The sequence below is a fragment of the Rissa tridactyla genome, chromosome 8 (assembly GCF_028500815.1).
Source record: "Rissa tridactyla isolate bRisTri1 chromosome 8, bRisTri1.patW.cur.20221130, whole genome shotgun sequence".
In the NCBI taxonomy this organism is placed as follows: domain Eukaryota; kingdom Metazoa; phylum Chordata; class Aves; order Charadriiformes; family Laridae; genus Rissa; species Rissa tridactyla.
This window is the reverse complement of record NC_071473.1, coordinates 48,363,629-48,387,516: the sequence shown is the minus strand read 5'-3', so window position 1 is coordinate 48,387,516 and position 23,888 is coordinate 48,363,629. Positions and strand designations below refer to the sequence as shown.

Sequence of the window (23,888 nt, the reverse complement as noted above, 5' to 3'; positions counted from 1 at the left end):
AGAGCTATTAGACATCAACACCGTATTAAGCAAAACTGTAACTGATCCTTTACCAAATTTTCAAGGATGCCAAAGACTGATTCTCTTCATTTATGCGAGAAGCGTGAAGATCCAAGAAGTCCTTTCCCAACAAATAATACCTTTCAAAACAGATTCATTACACTGCTCTGCTAAACACACGCTCACCTTTAAAATATGGCTGACTCCTTGCATTTCTCAGGATGCCCACATTCCTCCCTAAGGAGAGTAACCACACCATTTAGATTTTGAAAGTATATTTGATTCATATGGAAGTTTAAGGCCAATAAATGTAAACTTCATTTTTTAAGATTTATTAAGGGACTGTTCTGCTATACTGCTTGCTGAAGAGAGCTTACTTTACCTGTTTGTGATCATTTTAAACAAAACCACTTTACTTTTACTTTCCTTAGATATATTCCCTGCTAAGTTTGACAGCTCTGAGGGACAAAAGACCCACCCCGCAACATAAAAAGTTTCGCATCTCAGTTTTTCCTTTGGGGTTTTATTAGCATCACAATTATCATTTAGATAAACGTGTGCGCTAGCATCTGACTGGTCCGTAGCCAGCAGGAGAGCAATGCTCCAAACCCCAGCAAGGGCTCCCCTGCGCCTGGGATGCGTTCAGGTTTGTACATGCTTCCCACCAGAGCGCTCTTAAGGGAAGATTAATAACAATTCTGGCGTTGCAGGAACTGGGCATTGTAGATATGGTCAGTAATTAATGTAACAACAGACTAAGGAAACAGTCTGCAACAGAGGAGAGGAACCTGCAGAATCTGCACAGCATTTCTCCAGCTGCTAACGCCAATTTAGAAGCAACACCCGGGCTGAGCCATCTAGCATTTCAGAGGAAGGTGTTTTTTGGTGAAAGCCATGGTTGTTCTGCAGTGATGGCAGAGCCTCCTTTAAGCTATTACTAAAACTGTAAATTTTTCACAATTATTCCATTGAAATTACTGAGAAATAAATGTATCTGAAGAGTTTGAAAAGATAAGCAGCCCTGAAGGAAAGGGAGTCCTGGCTACTGACTTTTAAAATATCCCCTGTCCCCTGAGCTCAGCTTTGCTACTGAAAACAGGGCTGGGGCAGACAGAGAGCAGCTACAAACCAGATGTGTCCTGCCTGCTGCCTTCCTAGATGGTGACAAGGGCTATTAGAGAAAGGGACTTGATTTATTAGAGAAAGGGACTTGATTCTCAAGCTTCCTACCTGTGCTGTCACGCAAACCCAAGAAGGCTACCTACTGCCAGGATAAATAGTTGGCGGTGCCCTTTTCAGCTTGGCCAGTGCAAGCCCAGCCCTACCTGGCAGACGGAGATCACCTGCTGCTCTGTAGTCACCTGCTCTGAAATTTGATTAACCATCAATGCAAACCTAAATACAGAAGATTAGCAAGAACGAGTTGTAGGGGAAAAGCAGTAATTAAAAAGCAGTAATTAATCCCTGGAAGCAAGGTCTCCTGACACAGCCAGACAGTTTTTGTATTTCCAGGCTGCAAAGCAGGTTTCTCTGACTCAAGAGCCACATCCCTGGGTATGGTCCCACTACCTGAATTCTTGTTTGCCAGCTTCATGTTGGTTTTAGCTGTCCTTGTTCCTTTCTCCAGCGATCCCACCAAACACCAGGGTGTGAATTTCTTCAGGGAAGTGGCTAACACATACACCGACACATCCCAGACCATCGAACTGCTCACCAGAGAGCTGACTCCATCTCTCCAGACAGCCCCACTGACAGCTCCACTTACAGCATCAGGCCACACCTTCTGAGAGATAACAAAGTCCTCTTATTACAGCTCCTAGCATGTTTATTGTAATGGTTTGTTGTTGGTTGGGGATTTTTTGGGTTGTTTTTTTTTTGTGTGTTTTTTTTTTTTTTTTAATACAGGGAAGGAAAAGTTCCATAAACAATTTACAAAGATTCATGCTTTTCTGACAAATTGCTGCAGTGAGCAAAGCCAGGAAAGAACAGAACAGTTCCCCCTAAACATTAAATTAAGGACACTCAGGCACAAAATGCATCCTCCTGAGACACATGCACCCCAAGGACGACAAAGCAAAAGCAGCTGGGTAAGGAGAAAATCTAGCAGAAGGGGCCAGCACCCATTTCCGCAGCTGGTGGTAGAAGGACAGCACATGTCTGCGGATCATCCTACCCCATACGCAAACCACAACATCTGCATTATTGGTACATGTTCTCTCCTACTCACGCCAAGCGGTTATCTTTGCAGAAACCCCTTCTTTTGCCTGGCAAGCGCAGGCAGTTATTACAGTGCTATGGCTACGTTAAACACAGTACTTATGGTTCAAGTAAGACGGCTGCTGGAAAAATGAGGAGCATTTATTTAACGACAAATAAAACCCTGAAGTTTTGGGAAGAAGAAAATGGTCCTGTAGCAGAAGAGGCTGAAAACAAATAAATCTCTCAGGCTGTCTCCTCTGCTGAAAGGTACAGAGTGAACCTACTGTGTCCCATTCACTTACCACTGTGAAACTGCTGCGTAGCAGGAAGCAAAAATGCAAAAAGAACATCCCAAACAAACGAATCCAGTTAACACATTTTTTGGAGGCTGCATTCAAGCACGAGAGACGGGGGAAGCACTCTGGAGCTACGATGGAAAAGCTGACAGAACGCTAACAGTCCACGCAGAAATAGGAGAATCGTTCACACTTCTTTCAGACACATATTTACTTTCTGGAAAGGGTAAATATCAATCAGTGCAACTTCTTCATAGCAGAAATCAAAGGGATAACAGCTAAAAATGCTAGTATTGATCATCCTGGGTAACAGGTAAAGCCTGCAGGCAGGCTGGGCGCTCGCTGTGCCGGGTCCCATACACGGTGTGGCACACGGGCTCGCTCACAGCCTGTCCCATGATCTGACACGTGTGGTGTGTCCCAGACACCGTGTCCCACACACACCCACCCAAACCACTCACTCAGAGGCTTTGACTCACCTCAGGCTACAGCAGACAAAAAAGCCTAAGCTCACACACGCTTCTGCCTCCCGAGATGTCCGCGTGGCCCAAATCTACCACCCTACAGCCCCCAAAGCATGGCATCACTCGGACAACTCTGAGCAATCCCTTACATGAAGGGCTTGATACGGATTACTGGACAGGCAGGCACCCAGTGGAGGGTGTACGCATGTAGACTTCGGGTGGGCAATGTAACGCACTAAGGGTAAATAATAGCACACGTTATGTCCCGAATTGCCTACTGAGCCCCCGACTCAGTGTAGCCCCTGCTTACCTCCTGGCGCTGTTTCGGGGAACATGGGGATTAGGGTGCAGCTGAGTCCAGCTGGACTAAGACCACGGAACCACGGGTCCTGCCACTGCCCTTGCGCTGGCTCCCGTCGCTGGCTGCGAGGACACTGATCTGACACACTCCTTGCCTCGTGAAAAGCAAATAAGCCATTACCATCGGCTGTGCCATCGCTGCAGCCGCTGGAAAAGCTGGGAACAGGCAGCCAAGAGGAAAATGGAGGAGTGCCCCTGTCAGGGACTTAAGCCAATTGTGAAATCCTGACTCCAAACACTTAAAAATTAGCAAGAGTGCTAAAATGTATCTTTTGGCAAGAATTAGGTCAGCTTGAAGGCAATTCTAAGAACAAAACAGCCCTTCCCAGTACTTCAGGAACAAGGTAGCAAAATTACAGAAATCAGCCCTAATTAGTCAAGAGGAGGGGCTGGGGACAAAGGGCCAAAAGAGGGAGTAAACATGAAAATGCACATAAGCTGAAGAGATGAGCAATCCTTCAGGGGAGGACTGCTGAGGTGTAAATACAGGCTGTACTTCCCTGTGTAAACAGAGGATGTGTGTATGTATGTTTACATAGGCTGGTTTGAACTAATAAGAACATAATAACATACAGCAGAGAAATACTATGCAGAACAGGAAAGTATTTTAGGAAAAGTATAGAGTAGGGTATCAAAGGATCAGCGAAATCAAGTGACGAACGATCTCTAGGCTCAGCGTATGGTGTTATCTCGGTGTTACCATCCAATGACACGGCAGGATCCTCCTCGGGCCAAGGGGGCTGACCAGGAGGCAGCTGAAAGCCTCGCATAAAGCGACTTTCAACACACATCCGAAACCATCACATCAAACGCAAGTCCTCACACAGCAAGTTGCTAAAACAGGGCTTAAACCAGACACAAGAATCCCAGTTGGAAAGGGAACATCACCCCCACGTAGGGTCTTCTGGGAGGTGTCAGTTTAGCCTCAGATAGGAGGTAACAGATAACGAAAACAAACAGGCAGATCAACAGCAGCTATCTCGAATCATCTACCCCTGACATACTACCCTACACAACAACACAAAATAATACTTTTCTGTAGCCATCCAGTTGCAAGCAAGCACCAAAAGAGGTCTGAAAGAGGACGAGTTTGTTGGTTTTTCTTATAGTCTGTTACCCAACCAAAACAGGCAGAAGAGGCAACACAGGAGAGGGGACAGGGACCTTCCACTTGACCAGGGACAGGTAAAGAAAGGCAGAGCACTGCAGCCAAATGGCACTAGCCCAGGGAGGTGGGCTAGCAATGGCCTCCCTCTGGCAAGGTAAGCCAAGCAGAAACCCAATGAAGGATTTTCCATCAGGCCTCGCAGCAAACAGGGACTTGCACAGTGCAAACCCCTGCCAAACCACAGAGAAAGGAGAGAAAAGCAAACCTCTGCTAAGGATAAACGACTTCGGGGAGAAAAGCGGTAACAGTCCATGTCCTACTGCGAAAGAATGTCAAAAAGCAGATGGGGCTGGTGGTGAGCTGGGTCTGCGTAACCCCAGAGCAAGGAAGCCTGAAATCAGAGAGGGGGCTGGCGTGGGGCACCTGCTTTGAGACCCTGTCAGCGACGCAGCCCCTGACAGCAGGGCTTGTTTCAAAACTCAAGAGTCTACGTTATACTTCACTTGATCACAACTTTGTACTCAATTTGAAATATTTTAATTGCCTCCCTAACAAGGCCATCCTCAATTACAAGTGCTTGCTCAAGCAGGAAGCAGCCACACCTTGGTAGCTTGATGGCAGACTCACATCCACAGGCCTTCTCATGTTCTTAACGGCGCCCGGGTTCCCAGCACGGAGTGGGTGTCCCCAAGACCCAGGGATGGGACTTGAAGCCTCAGCAGCGCAGCAGGGGACTGGACTGTGCAGAAGCGGCCAGGAGGCCTCCTGAGGCTAATTAAAGGATATAATCAATGCTGCATTTTGCAACAGCTTAACCACAGCTTTTTTTAAGCGTGTTTCTGCATTAGCCTGCCTGAAAGCCACAGACGAATGAAGCCTCACATATACCTGCCTTACATGAGGGCACCTCAAACGCAGTACGAGTCTCTGTGCGCAGCCATCCCAAGCGCCACATCCTGGGCAACCAACAGGGGGGATTTCTGCCATTTCATCCACATTTTGAAGCTGGAAATGGGGTTTGAATCGGGGTGGTACCAACAGCACCCTGAACTGCCGGGCTGGACGCAGGAGATTTGGGCGCAGCCCAGGGTGCCGCATGGGCACCTCTCCCAGGCGCAGACTCGCTGCCACCTCCGCCTTGGGTGAGAACGAACACACACAAAAACTGCCATTTGGCTATTTGTTTAGCATCATTTGATAATAACATCAATTATTTCAACTTTGCATTAATGAGGAGCAGCAGTGAACAGCCAGAGGCACCAATTCCGGCTATCGGCTCATCTCAGCCAGTCGTTTATTAATCTTAAAGGAATGTCTCAGGCATTAAACCATTATTACTAAATCTGTTTGTTTGTTGCTTTGGGTTGTTTTGTTTTGTGGGTTTTTTTAAAGCAGCACTCTATCTAAAAGCAAGGAACAGCTATAGGAATATTAAGGCACGCTAAAGCTCGACGAAGCTCCACTTTTCGATGCAGTATTAGCAGTGAACACAAGGGCAATGTTTCTATTTTTTCCGGCGAAGTCTTGTCCTCGCAAGCAGTGACTCTGCGTTTTTAGCTCACAGGGCACAAATCCAAGTGTGATCTCACGCAACTGTCAAACCTCTTCTAACAGAAAAAAAGGCCTGTGCCAAGAACAGGTAGAAAAAAAAAAAAAAAATCACAAATAGCTTTCTCAGGAGGTGGTTATACAAGCGAAATGTTTCCAGAATGTGTTTTACCTACTTATTTTAAAGTTTTAAATGCATAGAGACAATTCATTGAGCATCTGGTCATTTCTTTAATCTGTCACCAGAAAACACAAGTTCATTTTAGTGCTGTGTATGAAACATACAGACAGTTGCTGGTGCAACCAGGACAAGCTGCAAAGGTTGGGCTTCACAGATTAATAAAGTACAACGTCCATCACTAACTGTATAAGCAACCACCTGTCTAATCAGCATTTTCAGCCTATGTTGTTTGGTTGTTTTTTGTTTCTTTTTTTAAATACTCTTTTTTTTGGATCTTGCCTGTGCTGGTTTTACACCAAAATTACTTGTGTTTTTTTCTGCACAGGTGCTTCCAGAGTAGGTGCTTTGAACTGAAGCAGGTCCGAGGCTCCACAAGGGCGATGGGCGGAGACAGGGAGTGCAGCGCCCGGCCCAGCCTCTGCAGCCACCGCAGCTCCCATCTCACCTCATTCAGCCCCAAAGGGATGTAGAAAAACCTCTTATTTTGTCAGCCCACTCCCCTGCTTACACCCCGCTCTCATGGAAGGTGGCAAGAGCTTTGCTTACATTGAAATTGGCTTTCTGAAGGAAAACTTCAGGTTTCCGCAATGGATTCATCCTGTTGACTGCAAGTATCAGGTAGTGAGAATCACAAATGTCCCCACTACTGCCCCAGTAGCAGCACACAGGGACGCAGCACTTGAGCACCTACTTAAGTACTTGCCTGAATTAAGGCTCAGGCTACAAAAATCTCAGAAGAACAGAAAACCGTTTGAGAGGAGGGACATGAAAACAGAGAGGTCATTTTTCCCAATATGGACTGACTGGTTGGAAGACAAAGGCGCGTTTCACCCCAACACCCCCGTACGAGAGCAGCTGCAGAGGCTGCCGATCTGCAGCCTTAGCTCATCCCTACGCAACGAGGGATCTCTCGTGTTGCGTGAGCTACACCAGAAACCCTGAACATCTAACACAGCAATAGACAGGATGCAGATTTAGGGCTGGAGTTGAGAAGATCATGTGGAAATAAAAAGGTTACCTGTACAAATTTAAAAGCACTTTTCCCCCAAGAACATTACCTGTGACTTTCAAATACTCCAATTTAGACACATGGGTACAAGGAAACCACTTCAGCCCTGCACCAAAGCGTAACTCTACTATCGGCACATGCTGCTTTCGATGCGCCTCCGAGTCTGAAATTGAAGCCTAATGTCATTAACATTATGCTGCCGACACTCTTTCAGGCTTTACGAAGATATAAAGGAATACTTCTACTTATCGTATTCTCCTGCATTAATGTTTAGGGTGGAATAACCATGTCCTGCTACAACCCACACAAGCACTAAAATAAGTTTTGCGAGTTTATACGCACACAGACAAACTGCAGTCACGATAAAATGCTGGAATTGACTAACACTTGAGCTTTGAGGCAGTAAATCTGGAGGTATTCGGTATGTTACCATGTCAAAAAAATACACACAGCCACAGTAAAACAGCTATCAGGAAAACCCGGGGAGTTTTTTAGGTTTCATTTATGACATTTAGTCTAGAATATGCCTCGTTACCTTGGGAGTCTTTAGGGTGTAACTACAGAGGTAACCATAATAGCTAGATAGGCTCAAAGAGAAGCGAAAAAGAAGCTTCTTGCTGGGATTTTTACTCCATAAGCAGAACTATCACCACTGAATATCTACAGAAATATTTTTGTTATCTTTCTAGACTTTTTAGCTCACCGTACAATCCCCGAAAGGGCACCTCTCCAATGCATCTGCGAGAGGCGGTGGGTGCAGCAGAGCAGGCCGGGAAGCAGACGGCATTTAGTGCCGCCTCTCCAAGACCCAGGACCTACAGGACAAAACTCACTTTGTCTCCTTACGCACTGCAGCGGTTAAGTGAAGTCGCAGAAGGCGCTTCCCTAGGGACAGTAAAAGATTTGCTGAGTAACCTCTGAACCCAACAGGCAAGGCAGCAAGGTGAGTCTGAATTCCTGTCTTTACTTGGGATACCTCCTTTCCTATACACAGATCTCCCCTGCAGTAATGACACGAATAGAAATTACTGCCACAAACAATTTTTTGTTCTGTCATCTGTTGTTTTGAATCAGACAGCAGAAGCAGAAATAAACCAATCCTTCTGGGAGATGGGCAGCTCTAGATGCTTCCCTGGGGGCAGACAAGGGCTGGGCATGGCTTTCTCCATGAACTTTGGCAAAAACGAGTCTGACATTCATCAAATGAAATCTGCTGAAAGCCATACAGCAAGTCCCCGTCTGAGCAATTTCAGACTGGCAGATCAGGTTGAAGAAGACTTCTTCGCTCCACTGAAGCTTTGTATAGAAATTAGCCTTGAAATAACTTAGGCCTGGCCCTGATTTTGGTTTTGTATCACTTCATGTAATGCTGCATTCCTGCTGAGGTCTTCAGCATGTTATGGGATGGTTTACCCCAATGAGAGAGAATAATGGTTAGCAGCACATGAAAAGGTGCTGCCCCCTTGGACTTCTGACCTGCACGTTTTGCAGATTTGAAGTGAATATTGTCTATGGCTTCCAGCATCAGTCACCATGACAAAATTGACCACAAGATGCTGAGAAGTCAGTCAACAATCCCTCAATTGCTTAAAACATACCCTGCTTTAATCTTTCTTTTCTTTTTTTGGATGTTTTAGTTTCACTGACTATGGATAAGACAGATTTTGTTTTTCAGGAAAACCAAGTTGCTTGAATATCACATCCACTAACAAACAAAATAAAAATAGAAGCATTAGCCTAGAAAAACAAAGGCTGAAAGGGATACAGGATCAATCTCTAAATAAATCAGGAGAGTAAACATCAGAAAAACAACTAAAGATCTCTTCAGTACCAGAATAACAGGTGCAAGTTTGCCATAAATAATCTGTAATTGTGAAATAGCTTCTTGAGCCTTAGTTCTTGGTTGATCAAAAGAGGCTCCCCGTGAGCAGTAAGGGCAAAGCCTAACCCGCATCTTGCAAAAAAAAAAAAAAAAATCATATGTTGTCTGCAGAAAATAACTTCGCTGAGCATACGCATAACTATCCACATATCCCCTTGTTCACAGACACCAGAAAACAGTCCAGTTCACACACTTGTTAATATGCAATTCCCAACGCTGTACCAAACCGGGCTGTTATCCAAAGTAATATAGTCTATGATGCAGTATAACAACTAGCAGTGATACTTGTCATATTTAACTCCGAGCCAATTTAAATAAAATACAGAAAATAATGCCTATTAAATCTGAGCCTCGTTTTGTTGAAGCTGTTATAAATGTCTGCAGACACTGTCACATCCACCTGGCAGTTTAAGACCCCAACAAAACAAAAGCTTTAGAAATCAGAAAACGTGGTTTTGGACAAAATAATTTCCCATTACCAATCCTGGTTTGATCTCTGCTGGGTTTTCGATAGCCCACTGGTGGAAGAGACCTACGGCAGAAGGACAAAGGTTCTCGGCCAAAGCCCATTTCCTTCAGTACAACCTACAGGTAGAAAAGCAGGAGTGGAGGCAGGGCTGAAAAAAAGACCTTTATAAAGCTTGTTCTGCTGACCGTATGCTAGCTGGAAGTTTTAGCACATTCTGAATCTCCAGCTTTATAAACCCACTTGTGTTGCTTGAGTAGCACCGGGCAGCTGCACCACTGGCGGGGATTTGGCCTGCAGCAAGCAAAATGTAAGGTCATCTGTGAACAAGTACACGTGGGATTATTGCACTCTATGTCGACTACAGGCACTTTATAGCTGGAACATGGTAACCATTCTGCATCTAGGATTTAAAAAAATACGTATCTTACTTCAGTTTGATGTGTTACTTAAGTCTTCTTAAGGAAGAAAGGGCAATAGCTATTGGTCTAATTTAAATAGATATATTCCATCCAGCTGAAATGAGTTACTATATTCAGACTGAAACCTAGCTAGTATATTTTGTGAAATAAACCAAGGAAACGTTAGTGGCAGCAAGTGGTCTCATTCAGAAAATGGTTTCTACAGCTTTGCAGCACCCCACAGCGTCGGCAAGATGCTGGGCCATTTGCTTACCGGTGACCAACGAGGAAGGGTGTCCCTCACTGCCCCAGCAGCCACATCTCCTGTCGCTTTTTTTGTAGGTCTCCAAGCCAAAAATTAAGCCTGACCTGACTCAGTTCACGAAATCCAAAAAAAAGATGTAAAGATGCTATTTACTGCTCGTGTTCAGCGTTACTGGTTCTGAATTCAAAAACTAAACAGAAAGGTACCGAGCAAGAGGGTTCAAGCTATGTGAAAGCGTGGCATTACCGCAGAAATTACAAGAGTTAGAAACACTGCATAAGTGGACACATGAAGAAGCAGCAAGATCTGCTTCCCAAGTTTATTTCTTGAAACAGGGTTTTGTCCCTCAATTTGTTTTAATTTAAGACTGGCTTCAATAGGAGACTGGTGGCCTCTCCTGAGAGACACCGAACCAGAATAAGGAGTCACAACACATAAAAGAGGTGGCCAGCTTAGCTTCTGCTCTTGCATACTTAAATAATTTCTTAATTTTAAACATTTTAGACAACAGGCAGGTTGTTTTATTAAAAGCCACATACACTGGCAGTCCTCACATACATATGCACAAAGGTAATCAAGCTCCTAACAGCAGCGACAAAGCTTGCCAAGTTATGTTCAGACTTTGGAACCCATCCACGGAGTCATAACTGGAAGGCTTGTGTGAGGAAAGAGGCAGAGCAGCACCCCGCAAAGCAGATGAATGGTGTTACTGTGGGCAGTTGTGTCCCAAGGGATAGCACAGTCTGCTGCGCAACATGAACAGGCTGCAAAAGCCTTCACCCATTCCTCTCCTTACCAAATATGCTCACGAACTACTGTTCGGTAATGTTAATGAAGCTTCTTCAAAAAAGAAAATAGCAAGGAAAAGCATCCAAGCGACTTTAATGGTGGTTGCAGTAGACAGATTTTTATTCTTTTATTATGCTTTCTTGTTGGTGTTTTGTTTTTAAACCAGAACGATCCCATTTAAGAAAAACAGAATTAAGGCTTTGTCTACATCAGAGATTTGTCCTGACGCAGCAAAATCCCTCCAACCAAAATCACCACTGCACTGAAGTTAGAAATGGCACCTTTAGACTGCATTTCATCTACAGACCGTTCCCAAATGCACTCACTGCCCAAACCAGTATCAGATATTCCTTCTGTGCTTGCTCTGGTATGCAATTAAATTTGAGAATATCCTTAATTGCAACACGGAGAAGCCAAAACTCTGGTAATACTGGGTGGTAATAGCACACATCTAATACCTGACACCTCTAGACCTTTCCAGAGATATCACAAAGTAGAACACAATACACAGATGGCAAAGAGTGCAGATAAATCTCATCTCCACCAAGAAGTCAGTTCGGTTCACTAATCTGACAGGAGGAAAGTAAGAGCAAGAGAACCCATTTCAGACACTTGAAGGGTTTGAGCTGACTCACCCAGGGATCAGATAAGCACCAAATCCACCACAAAGCCACTGCAGAGCACATGGCTGCAAGTGGGAAACAGGAGGGAAAAGCAAAGCCCTCCCTTTTGGCAGCAGCGGATAGTTCGATCAGACCACGCAATGCTGATCACAAGGCAGGCCACATTTTCACCTGCTTTCAGCTTGTGGCCCACTGAACACAGAGATGGTCCCCAAGCCTCTCCTTTGGCTCTGGCCACATTCACTACCAAGCAATGTCTGTCAAAGCCATTATTTTTAAATCCTGGAGCAGAATCCGGCCTCAAATCAAGATAAAGGAACACAGATGCTAGTTTCCCCATGTGCCGGAGGTGTACACACCCCAACACAGGAGCACCCATGGGTTCCACTGGCACCCGTCCCCGTTGTGGTGAAGGACCCAGGAAAGGAGCCTGTGGTCTCGTCAGGCAGTGGCTCTTTCTTTAGAAGCACAGAAAGTACCCTTCTCTCCCCAGAAAGGCTGCAGAAACCCAAACAGCTCGAGCTGCTGATGCGCTGACTTAGATAAACTCCCCTATATTTAAAAAAATGCCTTACGCTGACAGAGGGATGGACAAATTTCCCTCAGCCTACAGTACTCCTCACCATTTGACTCCTTACCCTGCGGTGGAAACATTTGTAGCATCTGTGACATAGTTGTTACTACCATTTTCCCAGTTTTCACTTTCCAACAAAAATACCACCGCGCCAGCAGCGCTGCTTGGAGGAATCTCCATCTGCATGATCCGACCAGAGCAAAGAACACACTGACCCCAGGACATCACGTTCAGAGTCCACTCCAGAAATGCCTGCCAGCACAAAGGCATGATCCAATTCACTCGTTAACCAAGAGGTAACTGGTCATTATTCAGCAGCAGCACATCGAGGAGACACAGAAACATGAAGTTCTGTACGTTGCAGCTGGGAGTTTGGAAGCCTGGCCTTCACCATGCTGTAATCCAGACAGCGGCATATGCGTAAAATGTGTTTACTAGACCCAAAAAAATTAAGAGGAAGGATAAACCACCATCCTTTCCTACCTCAGCCTAAAACTATAGCTCTTCTCTTCTCAGTTTATCAGCTCAGAGTAGGTGACAGCTACATAAAGACACTTCGGGAGAAGCTATATATAGGCTGAAGTGAACTTTTCCCCAGGAAGCTCTAGATCTAGGTCATTTTCCTTCTTCTGGGAGATAGGAAAAAAAAAAAAGGTTACTCATTGAACAAGAATACAGTTTATAGAGGAAAACAAAGATTACTTGAAGCATGAAATTTTGCGTGGATAGTATTTTTTTTCTACCCTAAAGGAAGTCATTAGTCATTAAACACTGTGTCTTTGAATAACTAACTCCATCTACCATAAATCAAGAGCCCCACTATATTTACAAAAGGAATGGGCATTCTTTGGTAAACTTACTTTCAGTAGTTTAGCCACACAGCAAAATAAATACAACTTAAATTCTTAGAAATTCCAGAGTTTGCCTAAATTCAGACAGAATAAAAAATTTTTCGTTCTTACAGATGACTGGCTGCAAGGATCATACACAACCCAGCAGAGCTCCAGGTGAGTTACCGTGTGAATCCATTCTAATGGATTAACTACCACACTACCACTTCCAGTCAACCATGGGGTGGGAGAGCAACCGAGCATCCCACTCATGTTTAGGCCAAAGGCCACCATCTAACTCAGCCCAGCTGCTGGAGGGCACCTGGCCATCACAGCCACTGCAGCATCACCTGGATGCCATTAGCTAGAGGCGTGCCTCTACCAGGGCAAGCAGGAGTTTTCTTGGCTGAGGACAGACCTTAGAGTAACACTACCTATACAGTGCTTCTTACTAGTTTACGATTTGCAGATCCCTAAAAATTTTCAAGTAGGGGTGTGGACCTATATTCTCAGTTTAGTGACTACAGAGGGGATTTTATTAGCTCTTGTGAGCACTGTAAAAACAGCCCATAGAGCCTCAGAGACCCAGGAGCTAAGAGGTAAAAAAGCACTAACCTAGAAAAGAATTAACAGTTAATTTAAATTAAGTATTTTTGCTTTAATTTTAAAAGTGATATTGTTTCTGTTCAAGAAGGACAATATACTTTCAAGGATGCCACTCATTGTGGGACAACCTGCAACTGCCTCAAGGTCTCCAACTCTATAGATGTAACGTTACAGAACTCTGAAGCAGACACTAAAGCAATGACTTAGTCATATTTCATAAGCTAAAGTGAAGATACACGGAAGCAACTGCAATACAAATCATAACACCTAAACAGAAAACCACCATAAGAAATCCCAGAACATCAGAAACTGGCAACGGCAATTAAGCAAGTACTATTCTATAGCACAAAATAAAGTCTACAGGTGTTAAATATCTATGTCTTAACTAAACCTGAACGTAGAGCATTAGTTTGCTGATCTGAGCCTTTTACATAGTTTCCACTGAGTACAGCAGTTAACTGCTTTTTCTTAAGCAACAGCACAGACCGAACCAGTTCGGCAGTTTGGTACGCCTGTAGTCAAGCAATGCTTACACCTGTTTGCTCAAAACCTGAGAGCAATCACTTTTCTTTCCGAACTTTAAATAAAATTAATTTATTCAGGCAAAACAAATACCAGTCTTACTCTCCACTGTCTGAATTACAGATTTTGTCAACCGTGTTAATAAAATGCTGTGATTAACGTTCAGTACACAGAACGAACTCTGTATCTGGGTTTAATTACAACAATAAATAAAAGTCAGACACAGGCATCGTCCCAGAGTAGTCATGCATTATACTGGCTCATAGATACTGAAATAATGGAATCTGATGCACTTTGATCTCTTAGATAAGTCTCACGCATCTCTGAAACAGAAAGGGCAAGAGCACCCAGCCTCATCCAACTCTGCAGTGCTCACACACCGAGTCATACGAGATTTCTATCCCTCATGACCAAGATGCATCTTATGGGAATAAATAGAGTCAGGTAAATATTGCTCCATTTCCTTCTGGCTAGAGATTGTATACAAATCATCAAGAGAGCTATAAAGAGCGATAGTGGTGAGGACTACAGGGAAACCTCACAGCTTCTACAGAACTACTGTCCAAGTATATGTAGCTATATTATAGATATATTTATGGGTTGTAGTCTAGTCTTGACTTTTTTTTTTTAAGCAGTTATGCCATGACAAAGATTAGAAATTGACAGTATCTGGTAAATTTAATGGTTTTAATCACGGCTTGCAGGATAGCAGATTCCTTGCTTTTGTCCAAAGCAGCCCTGAATGACTTTTTGCTCACCACTGGGTATTCACGTGGCTTCATTAAGTTTTATTAGTCATAAACCGGGCGTTTCCTTGATGCTTCCAGGACCTCTCTTAGCAGTCCAAACTCTAATGGCATGTGGGCTAGCTGCAATCCCAAGCTCTAAAAAACTTGGCATTGTCAGCCAGCTGAGATTTCTCTTTGACTGAGGAGGAGGTTGTCCCTGCATGGGCATTTGGCCTTGGACTTGAGTGAAGTACGTACAAGACTTCTTCTGAACTATGCCTCTAGAAATAAAAATTGCTCCGAGTGGGGAAAGAACAGCTGAGAGGACACAGAGGCCTCTCCAGTATCCAAAAAATACGATCAAAGGAAAGAGGTTTCAGTATTGCAGGGATAATAGCCTGCACATTCATCACCGCATGCTGGGGCTAAGGGAGAAACTGAATTTCCTGAGTCACAGTTTCTCTCATTCCTCCCACAGTTTCAGTCCTCCCCCAGGCACCTCAGGTCTACATCATCCCTAAACTAAACCAGTGGCTAAAAACAAGAGGCAGGATGAGAACGCTCAAAGATCAGCCCAGCCTCTGATACGATGGTATGCATGCGTGCACGTGTGCGAAGCAGAGAGCGTGCATAAGCAGTCTGGTGGATCAGCAGAAATGCCCGATGCAATAAACCAGCTGGTTGTGATTTGGCTGACGCAACTGCGGTTGAAAGGACGGTTCTTTTATCTCCTCCTCCAGTTGCTGCACGCATCTGCTGTTTGTCCGTGTCACTGCGCGTGGATCGTGGCCCAGCAGCTTTTATGCCACCAGCATTCTGACTTTCTTCTTCGCTGATGAGGAACAGAGCGGCCAGCAGATTCCTATGGAGGACTGGTAAATAAAACAACCACTCTCTATAACTGCTTGGTCTCTTGGAAATTGTTTCATTAGTTCATAGGAAAGTCACGGTTGATTTGTATTAGTCCGTGCCACAGATCATTATCTCTTCAAAACATAAAACTAGTTTGTTTTCCGTGGTTCTGAAACTGAAGTCCAGATGTACGGCCAACAACAGCTGCTGATCACAGAAATGACCCAGTGGAACATACGGGAAACAAGAGCTTCCTAAACACATGGTGGTCCTGGATTTTGGGGAGGGCAGTATTGCTTGTTTGGGTTGGCTTGCCTGAAAGAATGCACGATCTCCCAGCACAATGAAGATTCATCATCTTGATTAGGCAAGATTTCTTATTGCCACCTCCACAGCCTCTTCATTCCTGCTAATCGAGCATCTGGAGCACAGGCTGCCAAATAAACGCTGAACTATCAGATTCCAAAGCAGATTTTAGGAGACTTATCTACTGTCTTAAACAGATCGTCCGATAAAGCTTCCTCTCTACAGCAGCAGGTTTGTCGTAAATTCCTGCAGAGCTTCATCTTATAATGGAGCAATATTATTTTATTAAAATCAAATTATCATGGAACACTTTACCAACTGGAATTAAATTACTAAGCATGCCTGCACTAAAGATAAACTTTATTACTCCTTTACTCCTCATTTTACAGTGAGGAGACTAAAGCACAGACCAGTTAAGTGGTTTGCCAAAAGTTACAAACTAAAGAGAAGACTGAACTAAGAATGATGAATGCCTATGCTAGGGCTGCTGGACTGATTTTTTGGTTGTAGTCCACAGTACAGCTGTACCCAGCAAGAAGCTACACATCGACTCTCGCTCTGCCGGGACAGGCTGCTGCTGCTGCGGCTGCCCCCCAAGAGGCTGGCAGAACAACAAGAAAGATAGCGTCTTCTACAAAAGGTAGCATGTTCTACATCTTCTTCAGGAAGCAAGACACATCTTCATTTCTGAGATCTTCACAATGTCAGGGCAAATTTTTCTTGCTGTCTAAATGAAGACAGAAGCTCACTTTGCCTTTTAGACTCAAAGAATGGTGACTCTTCAGCTTTTTCCCCCCCGAGAAGTTTTATTCTAAGTCAGCCATGACATCCCTAAAAACCTGCTCATTTTGTAATTCTTTGGTCTCTTAGGAACCGTTTCATTAGCTCATAGAAAAGTCACGGCTGATTTGCTTTAGTCTATTCCACAGACCATTACCTCTTCAAAATATAAATACGTTTCTCTTTGTGTGTCTATGGGGAGGCAATAACAAGGACAAGCACAAAGATTGGAAGACACAAGTCTGTCACAAGCAAGTGGTGTTATTTTTAGTTTCTTGACATTACACTTTGCAACCAGTTTGACTACAACCATCACCAAGGTCTGCAAAAGTGTTCATTAAACCGAGCTTATTTCCTTTGTTTAATTGATGAACAGGGACACGGGCAGACAGGAAGGGACCTTGTATAGCATCTTCATCCAACTCAAGACATTTCTTGCAGAAATCCATGCAAAACAGCAAGCAATGCTTCATCAAATAAAATTATAAACATATCCTATTCTTTTCAAAATTCCTCTTGGAAAACCTTCTGGCCAAAAGGGCTAGGAATAGATCTTTACCGATTGCCAACTCAACAACATTGAGTCTTGAAACTGGCTCTGATTTTCATAATAGAAGGATGATAACATGGAGAACATCAGCATACACTTCCCATTTCCTCTAGCCACATCTAATGCATATTTATAACCAATTGGAGTTAAAAATCTATTTTAAGCAGGCAAAGAATTACAATATTCAGCCAATATTCATTAAAATATTCATTAAAAGCAGTTTATGAATGGGTATTTTCAAGATTAAAGTTACCTAACTCTGTGATACCCATCTGGTATCCTTTATTTTCCTTCCTCTTTTCTCCCCTGCCCCCCCCCCCCCCCAGCTTTTTTCACTAGCAAAATGGAAGATGGCACCAGCCAGACAGCCTGGCAGGGTATGCCGAAACCAGTATGCATTAAGACAGGAAATACAGGTGCACGGTTTTTTCCTAACTGTTATCTAGAAGGGAAGCCAGACTTAGGAGCCACAGGAAACTCTCTGTCTAGCGCTGATTACCAGCAACAAAATTCTCTAGACAACTTGCTAAGTTCTTCAGACGTGGAAGGAGCAAGAATTGTCATGGCATACTGTTCACTAACCAAATATCCTTGGATGCTATTACAATGAAGTTCATAATACATATAATTCATTACTATCTGGAAAAATGAACTGTATATCCCTATAGAAACATTTTTTAAAAAAAAAAAGGCTTATTACTGCTTTGCACATACAAATAATTTACCAGAACAGCACCACAAGACATGGAGGGCCTATAGATTTTCTGAATGCAGCCATCTAAATTGTATCACAACAATTTATCAGGAGTGACTTTAGCACTTAGTGCTTGGTCTTTCACGGTTAGAGATATAATTCCAGAATATTATTACAGCGCTTGTTCACTTCTGAGAACCAGTTACATACAGTAGCTCAAGCAATCATATTCTTGAAAAGGAGTAAACACAAAACATCGCTGTCTTCCTCCAACATTTCTCATCCATGCAGCAAACCCAGCTTCAGCTCCCCTGTCCCTTTCTCTCCCAGCTGAAGCAAATCTGCAGGTAGCGCACTGCTGCTAGAAGGCACCAGCCAGTAACTCACCAACAGAGAGACACTCTTGTTTGAAGCCCTTTGAAGTTTCCACTGGAATGAGGAATTATGGACTGAAGTGGTATTTCAGTCCACATCCACAAATGCAACAGTAAATCATACACGTCATCAAGCGAGATGTGGAGGACAAGCAGAGAACAGGGCAAAACCTGCATATGCAATTTTTAAATATACCCCTTTCTCTTATGTGAAAGTAAACTTACTAGTTGGTTTACTTTTTTCATGGCTAGCTTTCTGTATGTAATGTTTTCCCATCACGTCTTTCCTCCTCTTATGCTGTTCCAACATATACCAGCAGTTCTAGCTTTGCACAACCACTCAATGTCAAACTGTAACACGTTATACTACTGTAGTCTTCCTTCTTGTAAAATACACACCACCACAGATGATAAATCATCTCATTCGCCGCCCAAGAGAATTTCATATAGATGTTTCTATAAATGGGTGCAACTCCTATATCAGAATTAATTTGGTTTGCAACTTTTAATGATATTAATTACCATGCCTTTGAGAAGAGAGCATGGGAACATCAATGTAATATATTACTTAAGTCATGATGAGAGCGTAATAAAAAACTTTGCTTCTCTGTTGAGCAAAATACATCCAACACACGTGCCCATGGAGGCAAGTCTGACATAGAAACGCAGTAGACTATTTCAGGAAAGTTTTCTGACTGTTCAAACTGGGGATTTCTCCAGCGCCTTGGACAAGCAACACTCCAGGGCTGCATCTACTGCCCTGCGCCCAGGCTGAGGGATCCCGGAGAGTGATCGACCCCGGGCACCCTCACCGGAGGCTGCTGGGCCACCTCCCTGAACTGGGGAGGATTGGCACGAAGCACCACAAGACAGATGGATGGGAATGAGGGTACGACACGTATGGGTGATGTTCAGGTAACAGAGGAAGCCCAAGGAGGCCACTGCAGCAACCTCAGTTCAAGAGAAGCCACGAGGCATCCTAAATTGCGCTTTCAAAACCTGCTGTCCCCAACAGCTTTTGGAAGATTACGGGAGCACGACATCGGGTTAAGCTCATGTTTGTGATCTCTTGTCTCATTTTGTGCCTACGGCCTAATCAAAAGGAGTATCCAGGTCAAAAGCTTTTAAATTAATCCCTCCAAATAGGAAAAAAAAAAATCCATTAGATTCCACTAAAACATTTTATCTGGGCCTGTAAGATAACACTTTGGACCTCTTCAAGTAAAGGGGTAAAATATTTTATTGGTCTATCTGCCACATCAACATTTCAAATGTGCTTTTATAAATTCAGTACCAGTGCCAAGAATCTGCATTTATTTCCCATGCTTCTAGCATGTTAATTTAGCAAGTGGTTATGTCTTTTTTCAGAAGAGTGCAGCGTACTTTGTCCGCAGCAGTACTTTTTAGAAACTTAGACAGAAAAGATGTAAAGTATTCTTTACTGTATAAAATTCCAAAGTTTAATAAACTGGCAAATTATTTCCTGCAACTATTAAGGAACTACTTAAGAACACAAATAGGAGACAAGAATTAAAAAGAGTGGCACATCTGTTCTGCAAAATAAACTCTTTGAGAAGAGCTACTAGAAGTAAGAGAAACTGGAAAAAAAACAGTGAACTTGTATGGAAAAACAGCAGAAGGCATATTGCCAACAGATGGCGAAGAAGTCATACACAGAAAAGGAAAACAAACTTGAAAGCATACTCAATTTTGAGGACTTGAGAAAAAACAAACCCAAAGCTAACTCTTTCCTAATCACAGATTCACTGGTTAAAAATGGAGTTGCATGTGCTTAGCACTTAGAAAAACAGTTGTAATTTCTGGGTTCTAAAATGGAGGCATGCAAAATTAGCATCTGTCTATGAAAATGTTGGTCCACTCTTGAAATCACTTCCTTTCCCCACACAGTCTTTTTTTTGGTGGGTTTTAATTATTTCCCACATTAGCTGTTAAGCTTGATGCAGTGGAAAATGGCTGATGTTTTAATGGACCACGTTCTCGTTAACTCAAATACCTGTTTAAAAAGATGCTTCCTCTCTGAAGCCTTTCCACTGAAGCTTCTAACACGTACTGCCACAGAAACCAAGAGCAGAGACAGGTACACGCAGAGCCTCTGAATGGAAGTTACATTCCCTGTTACTCCATGTGTCCATACTGCCAACCCAATTTTCAATCTCACTTTTGGAAGCAGGAATTTTTTTTTATTTTTTTTTTAATTACACAGCCCATTCAATAGCACTCGCTGATAAAAAGAAATTTGACATGCAATACTGAAATGATTGTTGGGGGCGCAGTTAGAAATAAATAGCTAAATAAAAATTATGGCTTAACAAGATTCCCAGATGGATGCCCATGGCAGAATCCTGTCAGAACACAAAACGAGTATTTTAAATGTCAAAGTAACTAACTTATGTATTATAAGAGACATAGAAGTAATTTTCTATGACTCTGTATCTTCACCCAAGAAGCTTCCTTCTCCTAGTTTGCATACCTTGCAAGACCTCTTCAGGAAGTTGACACATCATCGCTGCAAACCCAAGAGAAGCAAACATACCAGATTTTATCCTCTCCTAAAAATATATCCATTTTACAGCTGAAATTTCAGTAGTTAAAATTTAAGTTGTTTGTCTCCTAGTTTCTTGCACACACTTGCCACAAGCCTCCCAGTTTCTTGCCACAAGCTAGTTTTCAAACTCATTTTATCCTCTCCCTTGCTTTCCTTCCTCAGGTCTATATAGCCTCATATATACTCTAATTCTGGTTAAGACACTGTGAAAGAAATTATTACCACACACAAGGACAAAACTCCTAAATTCCCATTTGTAACACTGAATCAAAGCTGCCACTTGAAAGTTAAAATGAGAGAGAGTAACCTATCGCTAGCACAACAGCAATAACAAAGCATAAGGAATTGTTTACACTTGCAATCTGGCTTGTGCATCTTGTAAACTCCAAACAATTCAAAATTCTAAATCGTGACCTGGGAGTGCACGAAATGCAGCATAATATTGTAGGTAAGGCCTTTAAAAAAAAAAAATAAAAGTCACAAACCATTGTGATCAAAATCTGTAGCTTTCAATTTTGTCTATATGAGACACAAAATGCTGCCTTAAGGTGAAGCTTTAGGCATTGCTGGGATCAGCGGAGGGGCTTTCAGGAGGGGCTGTTCGATGTTCGAGACAGCCAAGTGCCTGCGGGCGCATCCCCCAATGCGACACAGCTCTGTTCAAGTGGGGGAAGTTTTGCTATGAATACACTCACCCGATAACAGACACCTGTAGGTTCATTTACTGTCTACTGTGTCCTCAGTCAACCATCCACACTTGCGAACAAGAAATTCTTCATCAAGAAAATTTAAAAAAACAGTGACAGAGGAAGAGTACTTATCTACATCGACCTCCACACGAGAAGGCCTGCATAAGGCATACACCCAATTTGTGATTATGACAAGAGCTAACAGGTTGTTTTCAAAGGGGGAAAAAACCTCCACAACTCTTTCTTGTATCACAGACATAAATGCAACAAGTAGTACGAACAGCCAAACTTCATACATTGATTTGACAAAAATACAATGCATTCCTAAACCACAGGGACAATTCAGGCTTAATTTAGAACACAACCTTTAAAAAACTTAATCTGCCACCAAGCGCTTTCCTTTATTGGACTTCAGGAGACACAGTTTAGAAGTCAGAAAAAAAACAAAAAAGATTCCCCACACCAGGAAATTTATTCTAATATTAAGCTTTTGCACCCAAACAAAACCAACGGGCGCCAGCATGGCTTCCCTGCCCCAGCGAGGGCTGCTACGCGTAGGGCTCCTCTTGAGGGGCATCCTATCAGAGCTGTAATTCCTGAACGTGTTAAAGCGTTTGTAGATAACACGTCTGCCCAGTTAAACGCTTCCTGCAATTTTTGTTAATTATACGTCAAGGCCTGCAAGCACCAAATGGCTCCCACCCCAGAAAACAGAGAGCTCCCAACTCACCCTCCAGAATTTGTGTCACTGCTATAGATTTCCCTGGAACGCACCCAATCACCGCAGATAGGAAAATACTTTTAGAACTTGCACAAAATGTGCCGTTATGCTACTGGAATTATTATTTTTTTTTTCCTCATTTTTTAGCACTGCACACTGGAAGATGTACCGTAGAGGGCTCGCTCGGGGCTATATACATTGCTATATAAGGGATGGAGATGGCAAGGAGCAGCCAAGTGCAACCCCAAGTTCAGCTTCCCCTCTCCGCGGCCATCCCCACACTCTACAGCAACCTCATCCTCCGCCCCGAGGAAAACACCTGGCCATTTTATTTTTCTCGATTCGTCATCAAGACGTCAATTAACAGATTCTCGCAGCGACGGAAAAAAAAAAAAATATATATATACACCCCAGCGATGGGAAACCCCTCCCTGCTGGCGCCCCAGGGGGCCGAGGGAAACGGGATCCAGTTACTTACTGGGGATCAAATGCTGCTAAAAATACGGGAGCGGAGCCCGGGCGATGGCGAAGGCGCCCGGACAAAGCCGTCCCCGTCCCGGAGCGTCACCCGAGCAGCGCAACGCCAGACGGTGATGTCACCGCCGGCACGCAACAAAGGACGCGGCACCGGCCGGACGGACACCGCCTGTCCCCGGCCCCCTCCGGGACCCACCGCCCCCCGCCGGGCCGGGCCCGGCCCGAGCCTCCCGCCCGCCCAGAGGCCCGAGCTGTGAGAGCGGTGCAGACAAAGCGGCTCCCCCCACGACCACCTCCCCGGTACGCGTGAGCGGAAAGGGAGAGGTTCGGGCGGCCGCCCAGCGCAGGAGCGGCGGGGGGGAGTCCGCGGCCCGGCCCTCAGGGCGAGCGGCCTGCGCCCCGCTCCTCAGCCCCTTCCCCGGGGCCCCGCCGCCCGCTCCCCTCCCCTACCTGATATGGCGGCGGCGGCTCCTGATCCGGCTCAGCCCCGTCCCCGTAGCTGGCGCGGTCCGACTGCGACTCGTGGAGTAGGGAGATGTCATCTGAGGTGGGGGACTTGAGGCAGTTCCCCATCTTCTCCCCCCGCCCCGGGGAGCGGGGCTCCCCCTCCTCCTCAGGGACGGACCGCCAGCCCCCGCCGGCGGCGGCTCCGCGCCCTCAGCCTCCCCGCCGCAGCGCGCAGCCCGCAGCCGCCCCGCCGGGGAGGCTCATGCCAGCCCCGGCCCTAAGCGGCTTAACAGCAGCCCGGCCGCCTCCCGCTTCGCTCCGCGCCCGCCCCGACCCCCCGCAGCCGGGGGCAGGGACGGGGGGGGGGGACAGGGACGGGAGGGTGGGGAGGGGGGGGCGGCAGCACCGGCCTCCCACCCCCCGGCAGGGGGGCGGCGGCGTGGGGGCAGCGGGGCTCCGGTGGGGTCCGCCCGCCCCGCGGCAGCCCCGGCGCTGTTCTGCTTCCTGGTCACCAGCTCCCTGCGCACTGGGCTTTGTCGCACAGGCCGCCCTGGCTCCTCCTCTCACTCCTCCCCGCCGGG

At 44.8% G+C, this 23,888-nt stretch overlaps 1 protein-coding gene across 1 annotated transcript in view; it reads right to left on the bottom strand.

Annotated features, from left to right (window-relative positions):
• The window catches only part of RNF11 (ring finger protein 11), a 32,902-nt gene extending 9,185 nt beyond the window's left edge, over positions 1-23,717 (bottom strand). Inside the window, exon 1 of the mRNA XM_054210611.1 lies at positions 23,311-23,717. Coding sequence (XP_054066586.1) covers positions 23,311-23,433 — 123 coding nt within the window. The 5' untranslated portion in view covers positions 23,434-23,717. The remainder of the gene's footprint in view (positions 1-23,310) is intronic.
• Positions 23,718-23,888: the final 171 nt, after the last annotated feature.